Source organism: Quercus suber, unplaced genomic scaffold (genome assembly GCF_002906115.3).
Source record: "Quercus suber isolate HL8 unplaced genomic scaffold, Cork oak 2.0 scaffold_54, whole genome shotgun sequence".
NCBI lineage: Eukaryota > Viridiplantae > Streptophyta > Magnoliopsida > Fagales > Fagaceae > Quercus > Quercus suber.
Genome location: NW_027069519.1, coordinates 630,241 through 642,467, shown reverse-complemented (window position 1 = coordinate 642,467; position 12,227 = coordinate 630,241). Strand labels below are relative to the sequence as shown.

Genomic DNA, 12,227 nt, shown 5'->3' with positions numbered 1-12,227 from the left:
AATGTTTTTTTATATTAAAAGTAAGAAGAATTAGGCCCCGTTTGGTATGACAACTCAAATACATGTTTTCAGTTTTTCAATAATATTACACATATTTTCACACACTTTTTCAACCATACGTATTTTCACACATGTTTTTAAACAACAAAATACATATTTTTAAGTGCATGTACTAAACACCCCCTTATTCATTTATTTTTTGAGGTAGATTAGAAATCCTAATACCTAAACAGGCTAAACCTCACTCCAAAAACTGATTCCCTAGTACTCGAACTAACGAGCCCATAGAAAAACCCCAAACTCCTCATGGCAAGGGAAAGTACCACCTTGCCCCAAATGGGAGGTGGTAGAATTATTCATTATTGAGCATTAACCAAAAAAGTCTCAAAGAAAATATATAAAACTGTAAAATTGGAATCCGGAATGCCTCATATAAAGTAGGCAATAGGGTGTATCTTTATCTGTTTTATTAATTTAGTATATCACACGAATATTCTGACATATTTGTTGATTTTGATGGTCATATGTTATTATTTATCCTGAAACTAGGAAAAAAAGAAATATCTACATTCTTATTTTTGGACACTCATGTAAAATTATGACACTCATGTAAAATTATGTTGCTTATGATAACCAATCGATAATACTCCCAAAAAAAAAAAAAAAAAAACATAAGAAAGAAAGTAGAGAAATAAATTAATACAGTAGAATACAAGTTGTGGGTCTGAAAATGAGAATATACTTTATCACATCACATGAGATAAGATCCCAATAATTAAAACGAAAGATGAGACTTTATTGAGAGAAAGAGGCCCCTCTGGCTCTGGAGAGTCTCAGATGCTGTTGGGTGAGAGGATGGTGGGTTTGTTTTCCAACACATAACAAAAACCAAAGAGCAACAAACAAACCCATAATTAAAGGTAAAGGTAAGAAACTAGAGACAATACTCACAAAAGTCTTATTCTTTCTTTTCCGTTCTCATTCTCTCTCTTCCTCTCTCCCCCCTCTTCTTCTATCATAATTATCACTGAATTCTTGGATTTTTATTTCTTTGTATGGATCTCTAGCATTGCTTCTGGATTGGGTTGGTGATTCCACAGCTTGATCCTTGTTTTATGGGCGTTCCTATAAATATTTGACCCTTTTTTTTTTCTGGACCTTTTCCAATTCCTTGATGGAGGTAAACCCTTTTTCTTGTCTTTTTAAAACTCAAATTCAATAAAAATTCTGTCTTTTTGTTAAAAAGAAAAAAAAAATCTCATATTGGTTTCATGGAACTGTATCTCTTATGTAGATGATCCATTTCCCATCTGGGTTTTCATTATAGATATCTCTTTGTTCCTCTATGTATGTATGTCTTAAGCCAAATTTGTTCTTTTGTAAAATTTGTAAAACATGTAATAGAGGGTATTGATATAACTCTTTTTCCTTTGTGAAAATAGTGATGATCCTCAGGTTTTTAATTTTTCATTTTTTATGTATCAAAGCCAATTAGCTGCCAATGAGCTGTGGCTCAAATTGTACTTCCGGGTATAGTTGTAGGTTCAAAACCTGTTGGGTGTGTAACTTATCAATCAAAAATGAACCCAAAATAGCTATAAGCTGTTTCTAGCCCTTTTTTGTGTGTGCGCTAATAAGAAGTTGGGAAGGGGGATTCAAACCCAAGTTCTCCCACATGAGGAGAACTGGGCAGTGCCGCTAAGGCATAAGGCTGTTGGCAGCTGTTTTCTGCTGGTTGGCACAAAGAATAATGCAACTAAAATTTTCATGTAGTTTTATCAAATTTATAAAGGAAAATTGATAGTCTTTGATGTGATGATGTGTAATGCTTAAATTTATATTGAACAACAAATGTTGAAGACAGCCAGAGTTAGGTTGGATAAGGAAAGCAGGGCACAAAAAAATCGGTTTTAGTATTAGAATTATTTAGTGGGAAAAATTGATCAGCTGGCAGAGCTGAAAGAAGTATGCGATGTTGTCTTCTCTCTTGGAACTACATGACCTATGTAGAAGTCTTTAATAAGATTCCTTACTTCCTTCAAGTTGAAATTCTTGGGAAAAGATTCATGTTGGGAATGCTAGTTAGTTTTCCGGCAAAAATTAACTAGTTTTTTTGGCTTTGTTGATTTGTTAGTAATTTTTGTCTGTAATGGGGTTCTAGTTTTCATTTTCAAGAACTGATATGGTAACATTCCCTAATGTAGATTGCTTTTTCTTCTAGAGTTTTAATACAATGCATATCTTGAATGAAATGCACAGAAATATTATTGTATGACTTAGGATTTGTTCTAAAGTATGGGGTTTTTATGTTTAAAAGGTTCCGGAGATGGAGGAGACAAAGCCTGAAAGTCATTTGACATCAGCTGCAGCCTTTGTGGAAGGGGGAATACAACCAGCCTGTGACGATGCTTGCAGCATATGCCTTGAGGATTTTTCTGAAAGCGATCCATCAACGGTAATAAGTTAATAATATATCTATAAAAAAGTGTATTAATTATGAAACATTTAATAATATATCGCTTATAGCACTCCCCGCCCCCCTCCTCCTCCTCCCTTTTTCCTCTTGCAAAAACTTTTGCATCATTTTCATTTTTTTATGTTGCAGCAATGTCCTTTAATTTTATCCTCTCTTGCCTTGCAGGTGACTACTTGCAAGCATGAATTTCACCTCCAGTGCATCCTTGAATGGTACAAATTATAATTCATTTCATTTTTCAAATTTTGAAGTGTTGTATGACCTTTCTTTTTGACATTAATCATTCTCTCCTTCCTTTATTTGATAAGTATGAATCCTTTATTTTTTAATTCATGTATATATGTTGTTGAATACTTATATTGTTGAAAAAATCAATGGAATAGCATTTGTTTGAGATCTCTCTCTCTCAGACACCCATGTTTTACTCACTGCTTCAATCTTTTGAAATCATTCACTTGGTGTTGACGCATCATGAACTCATGGTGATCTGCCATCATCAGTTGTCACCATCACTGTGTGGTACTTGCTGCGTCGTCATCATCATTCCTTCACTGTGCGCTTCTTCAAGGTCATGGTGTTGTCAATGATCTTGGGATGACAAACTACATGTCATCATCACTGTCACTACTCCATCGGCTCATTGTTGCCACTCCACATTCCTCATCATCATGATAGATAGGAAGGGAAAGTGGAAAGGATATAGGGGAGGATGATTTTTAACTGTTTTGGTAAATGGGGAAATGTGGAAATGGTTTGGTTGATTCCTAGCGTAGGTGGTTAGCTTGGTTTGTTCATGCGTTTTTGTTATGCATCAAATCAAACTGGGCTTTTAGAAGGATTCTAAGTTTGGGCCAATTGTTTTTGGTATGGACCAATTGTTGCATCCCAAATCCGATAACTCAACCAGGTCCGACCACCCACCCATGGGTGACCCACGAACTGTTTTGTCCAGCCCGTTGGTGACATTGGTTTAACTTTTTTTTTTCGAGTATTATCAAATCCACTCAAATGGAAATGCCAATGAGCAATAACTTAAAATGTCATCTTCTCTCCTAGAAAGAACAACGTGGAGGGTGAGTTCATGAGTTCAAGATCCATTGGTATGTAATGATCAATTAAAAAAAAAAAATGTCTCTAATGCAATCAAACTTATTGGTTCAAAGAGTTAGACTTATTTTGTTTTTGGGAAAAAGTGGTACTTGAAACACCTAGGATGGACAGATTTTTTCTCTTTATTTACCATTTTCCCTTTCTGAATTATGACAATATGGCTGGGGATCACACTTTTTCCTTCTATATTTTTGGCAAGTTGATTGCTTAGATTGATTGGTTGTAATGCAACACAAATCATAAAAACTCAACTCAGCCTTAATTCCAAATAAATCATATCATGCTGTTTATTATAATAGGATGTATGTGTATAAAACATTTTATTTTATTATGGCATATGATGAATTATATCTATTCGTAATTAAGATATAATTTGTTGAGGAAGAATAGAATTGGGATCTAATTCACTAGGTTTTAATTTTAGGTGCCAGAGAAGCTCCCAGTGTCCCATGTGTTGGCAACCTATTAGCCTAAAGGATTCTACCAGGTGTGTTTGGTTTTTTTAGTTTTTGGCATTACGCATAACAATTTCTTGTAATTATTTTCATGGTGTTGTCTTATCTGTATATTGTGGCAGTCAAGAATTGCTTGAGGCAGTGGAACGAGAGAGGAGCTTTAGGGTTACTCCACCAAGAAATGCCACTATATTTCATCATCCCACCCTTGGTGCTTTTGAATTGCAGCATGTATGTTTTCTTTCATTACTTGGAAATTTGTTTTACTTCATTTGTTATTAACATGTTCAATATTTGTGCATCAGGTTATTCTTATGTTACTTCTTGATTTGTAATGTAGTTACCGGTAGGTGCTAATGATGCTGACCTTGAAGAGCGTATAATCCAGCACTTGGCAGCTGCTGCTGCAATGGGAAGGGCTCACCACATTGGTAGGAGGGATGGTCACAGAGGTCGATCATCTGCCCATGGTCGACCACACTTTTTGGTATTCTCCACTCATCCTAGTGGACCTCCTGGTCCCGTTTCTGCCTCTGGAGGGGACAATGAGCCAGTTGCAATTAGTGTAGCTAGTCATCAACCCCGCTTGCATCTGTTGGGGATGAACCATCACAGCAGGTCCCACATTTTCCTTCAGTTCATACTGATCAAGTTTCTTCACCAGCATCTGGACCTACTTTCCTGCCAACAAATCGTCAAGGAATTTCCTTTAGTAATCGGTAGTCTATTATTCTATACCTTAAATAATTGTCAGACAACCACCCCCCCCCCCCCCCCCCCCCCCCAAAAAAAAAACAAATGTGGGAATGAATTTCCTATATGCAGTCATATGCAGTGTATCTACATGTTTAGAAGTTTTTATCTGTTTGTAGGAGCCCTGCTCTACATTCCTCACCACCAAATCAAGATGGAGCAGGACCGTCAGATCTTCAGTCATTTTCAGAGTCTCTGAAATCTAGATTTAATGCCATGTCGATGAGGTATAATTTCAAAAATGAAGGCTCTTCTTTTGGATTGACAATTTTAGTATGCTTTTTCCTCTGCTTATTAATCAATAATGCTTGTTGTACTGGTATCTTAGATACAAAGAATCAATTTCAAAGAGTACCAGAGGGTGGAAGGAGAGGCTTTTCTCTCGTAACACTTCCATGACGGATATTGGCTCTGATGTTCCGAGAGAAGTGAATGCAGGAATTGCTGGTGTATCTCGTATGATGGAACACCTTGAGACCAGAGAAAATAGTAGTGCCAACCCAGCCTCTGTAGCAAATCACGTAGGCAATTTTTCTGTTACAGAGCAGAACAACCAGAACATTGCAGAGACTCATGGAGAAAGCCCTTTGAATGACAGCAATCAACCTGCTTCTTGCGCTGCAAGTTCAGCTTCAGGTTAAGTTGATGAATATTGTTTCAGCAAGTGCATCTATCCTCAGCATTTCATATTTGAAGGTGAGTCCTGATGCTGGTGATTATCTTTTTCAGTTTTTAATTTGTAAATCCAGTTATGGGAGACCTCTGATTAAGCCACCCTGCTTCATTACCAATGACAGCATATTACACATGTTTCTGACACTATTATTTCTCATTAGAGGGCATCTGTTGTTCAGAATGAAGTTCTTTGAATTGAGGGTCTGCTGGCATGGCTCCATGTGTTGTGTGAATCTGTTTGCCTATGCCCCTTCCCAGAAAAAAAAAATAACAATAAAGAAAGAAAAAGAAAAAGAAGGCAAGAGAAAGAATGTGCAAGAACATAGCTACTCTTTTTTATAATTCTTTTGGACCTTCCCTTTCAAGTATTAGTAATACACACATTCTCTGTCAATTTCATGAATTGTTCTTAAGATGTCATGACAACGAACTGGCAATAGGTGTCATTGACACAGTTATTACAGAACTTTGTCTGGTGCCTATTGCCAACAAACTGTTTTGGAGTATGAAAGTTTTGGAATATTTTCAGTGTACTTTATCCTAATCTTTCTGCTTATTTAAACTTTAATCTAAGTTTAGCTTGGATTTCAGGTTAACCTCTTTCTCCAAACATGACATGCTGAGGACAAGATGCTTTGCAATATAGGCCATAGGGTGAGTCATGGTGACTATGGTTTGAACCCAAATAAGGGAGGTAAAGTCTGAGAAAGAACTTCCATCTGGAAAGAAACTTATAAAATGGGTATTTTTATGTAAATCTGTTTATAAATATGACATTATGACCCAGATTTGGTGCGGGATATATATTTAACTGTGACTGGATGGTTAGGTGGATTTTGGCACTAATATTTATATTTAATATTAATATTTCTTGCGGGAAACTTGTGTCAAAACTTAATGAACTTGAATTGTGTATTCTCTAACCTCTATTAGATTTTTTTTTGGAGTCATTACACGATGGCTCTGTCTTACAAAGTACAGTTTCTCTTAAGCATCTGATTATGCATGGCTTTTGAGAATTCTAAAGTTGCTTATATATTAAGGGTCTGTTTGGAATTCATTTATTTTGTTGAAATTGAAAATTTTTTGCTGAAATGATTGTAAATAAAGATAAAAGTTAGCTGAAATAGTACAATAAAACTCATGAATAATACCAAAAAGTGTAGTGGAGTCTATGAATAGTAACAAAATAAGCTGGAGCCAAACCAAGTGTGCGTTTAGAACGCACGTTTTTCGTGCGTTCTTGCATTTTGTTGAAAAATAGTGGGTTCCGTGCATTGTTCACGGAACTCACATGTTTACACATTTAAAATTTAAAATTTAAAATTGAGTCCAACAGCATTATTTACACATTTAAAAAATATTTTGTTACAGTGTTTTTAGTTTTCAGCAATAAGAGATATTCAAACAAATCCTAAGGAACCTGCAGTTATAGGCAAGAATTAGGCTATTTAATTTGCATATATGATCTTTCTCAAAAAAAAAAAAAAAATTGCATATATGATATAACAATGCCACTCTCAAAAAAATAAAAATAAAAATAAAAATAGATAAATAACGAAATCTAGATTAGTACTTTCTGTGATGTCTAGATCCAAATCTCTTCTTCTCCATCGTAGTTAATTATTGAATTGTTAAAAAAAAATCACAATTAAAAAAAAGAAAAAAGAAAAAAAGAAGAGGATGTTACTTATTCTTTCTTATTCTTATCCTTTTCATCCTTCCTGTTCATGGGGTACACGGTGGGGGTAACCCATCCCCTTCTTAAATTCCTCAACAGCCTTTATTGTCTGAACTCAAATCAAAGAGCTACTGATCATTGATTAAATTACAGGAGAAGGTGAAGGATCAAATGCATCGGAACATACTGTTCTTCAGGAAACCTAGGAACCTTTTATGCCATAAGGTTTTAGAAAAGTAGGCATGAGGGCAAAAAATAGCCTGAATGGTTTTACTACATGCATGCGAATACAAATCCTTTGTATGCAGGTGTGGCTGTGTCCAATTCAATTTTCAAATAATGTGAGGAACATATTTGATTCTTTTCTTTTCTTTTAAATCCCCCTACCATATAACATTAAGAATATGGACATGAGGCGAAAAATGATTGAATTTTATTAGTTATTAAGTGAGAGGTTGTTACTAATTTTTATTTATAAAAATATTATAAACGTAATATTAATTAAAGACACGCAAGTGTGGTCATAGACATAACTAGGGAGGGCCATGGGCCAAGGGACCATGACTCTCCTAGCTTTTGAAACTTTCCATTATTCTTTTTTTATATTTGATAATAAATATAAAAATTACGTAAAAATGTATTTACTGGCTTGCCATGAAAATTTTCTGGCTCGGGGGGCTGTCTCCTGCCATAGAATCCAAGGATTTTTTTTGTCCCCCCTTGTCGTGTCTAACAGTATAATAGGGGGAACATCGATGATATCTTGGTGGCGTTTATGGTTGTAGCTTGTGATTTCTGAAGCAACGAGCCCATAATCCTTATTTTGTGAATTCGAGATACTATACTCAGGTTGGAATAAAGATGCACATGTTTCGTACGTCCCATTCTTTGTGCTCATGTGGTAAAATTTTATTTTCGTTAAAAGCACTCTGTACTCTCAAGTCTCAAAAAAAAAAAAAATAATAATAAAGGACTTCTCTAGTCACACATAGGACAAGACTTAAAAAGCATCCTAAGCTGTGTACAACGGATTTGGATCGTGCAATACCCCCAAATTCACTCACAAAAAGTTTCTACCTTTTACCTTCTTTTTTTTTTTTAATTAAAAATTAAAAATTTAAAAAAAAAAAAAAAAAAAAAAAAGAAGAAGAAGAAGAAGAAGAAGAGAGGATGTTACTCATTCTTTCTTATTCTTATCCTTTTCTTCCTTCCTGTTCATGGGGTACACAGTGGGGGTAACCCATCCCCTTCTTAAATTCCTCAACAGCCTTTATCGTCTGAACTCAAATCAAAGAGCTACTGATCATTGATTAAATTACAGGAGAAGGTGAAGGATCAAATGCATCGGAACATACTGTTCTTGCAGGAAACCTAGGAACCTTTTATGCCATAAGGTTTTAGAAAAGTAGGCATTAGGTCAAAAAATAGCCTGAATGGTTTTACTACATGCATGCGAATACAAATCCTTTGTATGCAGGCGTGGCTGTGTCCAATTCAATTTTCAAATAATGTGAGGAACATATATGATTCTTTTCTTTTCTTTAAATCCCCCTACCATATAACATTAAGAATATGGACATGAGGCGAAAAATGATTGAATTTTATTAGTTATTAAGTGAGAGGTTGTTACTAGTTTTTATTTATAAAAATATTATAAACGTAATATTAAATAAAGACACGCAAGTGTGGCCATAGACATAACTAGGGAGGGCCATGGGCCAAGGGACCATGACTCCCCTAGCTTTTGAAACTTTCCATTATTCTTTTTTTATATTTGATAATAAATATAAAAATTACATAAAAATGTATTTACTGGCTTTCCATGTAAATTTTCTGGCTCGGGGGGATGTCTCCTGCCATAGAATCCAAGGATTTTTTTTGTCCCCCCTTGTCGTGTCTAACAGTATAATAGGGGGAACATCGGATAATATCTTGGTGGCGTTTATGGTTGTAGCTTGTGATTTCTGAAGCAAGGAGCCCATAATCCTTATTTTGTGAATTCGAGATACTATGCTCAGGTTGGAATAAAGATGCACATGTTTCGTACGTCCCATTTTTTGTGCTCATGTGGTAAAATTTTATTTTCGTTAAAAGCACTCTGTACTCTCAAGTCTCAAAAAAAAAATAAAAAAATAAAAAAATAAAGGGTTAAAGATCCCACCTTCTCTAGTCACACATAGGACAAGACTTAAAAAGCATCCTAAGCTGTGTACAACGGATTTGGATCGTGCAATACCCCCAAATTCACTCACAAAAAGTTTCTACCTTTTACCTTCTTTTTTTTTTTTTTAAATTTTAACTTTTTTAAAAAATATTTTTAACAATTTTTTATTCAATGGCTGCTTACCTGTTTTCTCACAAGCAACATTTTCATCCGTATTTCTGTCATAGCTGACGGCCTTCTGTAGTATGGAGACCTCGCCCCTACTCTCTAAAGCTTGCCACCCCTATCTATTAGATAAGCTAAAATTTTGGTTTCAAATTAAAGCGAATTTCTAACTAAAAATTGGTCAGTAATTCAGTATGAGAACAAGGATTCAAGATGTTCTAGAATTATTAGCAGTGGCGGAGTAGGGGGGAGGGGATAATTGCTTCCTGATCCATCAAAACAAAATCCGTATGTATATGGTGTTAGAGGAATTAGGTTTGAGTTTGTAAGCTCAAGAGGCTCAAAGATATTATAAGCGCGTGTATGCTTAACTCTAGCTCTCTTTTTCTATATAAATCCTACTAAGGTTTTATTGTAACCGAGCAAATTAAGATTATAGTAAAGATATAATTATCAAGACTTTCTCTATGTGAATGTAAGTTGTTAAGCTAAACCACGTTAACTTTATATTCTCTCTTTTATCTCCATACTCTTTTTCTCCACTCTCTCACATATGCTATGAGAATGATTGAATTTCTTTTTAGCTCTTTTTCACAAAGTTACAATATTATCACTTGAAATTTTTAAAAAAATTACAAGTGTTTGGTTGATTATTTCAATCCATTATTATTATTATTATTATTATTATTATTATTATTATTATCTATAATGTTTTCTTCAAAGCAAGTCATTTACTTGCTTCGAAGAAAACATTATAGATAATAAGAATGGATTGAAATAATCATCACCAGACATTTGTAATAGATAGCAGTCAAAGAGATATACTCTATTTCTAAGTGGATTCTAATTTATTACAACAATAAAAGTAGTCTAATGGTAATGATTCCAAATGAAAATTCATGAAATTAAAAATTTCTTGAGATAACCCAAAGTGTTTTTTTTTCCCCCTTTTCCTTTTAAGAAGATAACCCAAAGATTTGATCCAATATCAATTGTACCATTTCCATTTGCAATGGGACTTGGAGGGGAGGGAATGACAGAGGTGATCCGCCTCAACGCAGAGGGATTGGATGTGTGCAATTTTTATATATAGGTTGCTTAAATTTGTGGTGTATTTGGCTTAGTTTTAGAGTTATGTTTTAATGTATTTTATCTAAAAATAACCTTAAACAAATAGACAATATATTTATTTTAATGATATGAAATACATTCTTGGATGTCTATGCTTGAAAAAATAATTTGTCATTTATATTATATTTTGTATGTCCATTACATTTTTATTAGTTGTTTATTTATTTTGTTGTTAATATTCATTAGTATTTTTAGAATTAATTTTGCTCATAATCGTGTCTTTTAACCTTGCCCCCCTGGATTAATATCCTAGGTCTGCCACTAATTATTAGGGAACTCTTCCACATAAAATTTTATTAATCTTAACATTTCAACTTTATAATAAATGATTCAAATTATACCACATCATTATTCCACTAATAAAAACCTTATAATAGTCATGCCACATCAACTATTAGAAAAAGCAAATTGATATGTCAAATTTTGAGTTTTTTTTTGGGGCTAAAAAGCCCTATACCTAGCCTACTGTGAATGTTTTTCGATAGTTAGACTTCACATTCTACATTCCAATTTCATCATTTTGTTAAAGCAATGCTAGGTACATATAACATATTCTAAATATGTTTACAATTTGATAAGGTGGTAGGTTATGATTGGTGAGAATGTAGGTCGACCACTATCATCATGCTTTCATTAACCAATCACAACTTTGATAGGAACAAAACCTATTTTGAGAAATAAGAGAGGAACTTGGAAGAATTGAGTTATGGACCAAAGTTCTGAACAACACTTTAGGTTAGAACTTAGACTTCTGAACGTCAATCAAAGCATGTAATTTAGCAATTGTTTTCTTCATCAAGTACTAATCAGCACTCTCTTATTGGATTTGGGTGAAATTTGCATGGTAGCTCCCTCTTACTCCCATGCACATGAAGATCAAAGGCTCAGTTGAATGTGAATTCAAGATTTGTATATAATTAGGATTGTTACTTACAAATTAGTTGTTAGAAGATAAGATAGAGTTGGTTAGTTTAGTTAGTTAGTTAGTTAGTTAGACCCTAGCAAATTAATCACATCTTGAATTCCTATAAGCACATGTGGAATTAGAGAACCAACCCTATGAAGTCATGTGAGGCAATGAGATGAAGGTTATGGTTCTATAAATAGTTGATTGTGATCACATTCCCATTATTGAATATGATTGCGCATTTTGTGTGTTTAGACTTTGTTAGAGATATATTAGCCAATTAGCATAAGCCTAAACCTAATTCTACTTTATGTGCAAACTAAGTCTTCTACTTATGATAGAAGTTTATTAGTCTAGGGTTTAGTTTACTACATATAACTATGTTAAGATTCATAATAACATAGGTTTTGTATTACACTCTTATATAATAAAAATGTAGACCTTAAGAGTTTCCTTCGTGAACGTAGGCCGTAAGGATAAATCATGTAAAATTGGTGTTCTTGTGTTTCTATTTTATGTTTCCCTCTTTCACATCTATTCAAGCAATCTCTAGTATGGTCAAGCCACTGTTAGAGGTCGCATCAACACTACAAAACCATTGCCTTCCTCAGACCACTGTCATAGAGCCAAACTTCATTCAAGGGATCTTCTCAACTTTATCAAATCTCAAGGTTTTATCAAGCTTCCATCCTGAATTTGAGAGGAGGTGT

At 34.2% G+C, this 12,227-nt stretch overlaps 1 protein-coding gene across 1 annotated transcript; it reads left to right on the top strand.

Moving 5' to 3' along the window:
- The first annotated feature begins 932 nt into the window (after positions 1-932).
- On the top strand, positions 933-6,350 carry LOC112003804 (E3 ubiquitin-protein ligase RHF2A). Its single transcript, XM_024036017.2, is given in 10 exon segments — positions 933-1,180; positions 2,318-2,455; positions 2,642-2,688; positions 4,011-4,073; positions 4,164-4,272; positions 4,382-4,613; positions 4,616-4,760; positions 4,914-5,021; positions 5,123-5,490; positions 6,061-6,350. Coding segments are annotated over 9 exon segments (1,161 nt in total). The 5' UTR covers positions 933-1,174; the 3' UTR covers positions 5,436-5,490; positions 6,061-6,350.
- Positions 6,351-12,227: the final 5,877 nt, after the last annotated feature.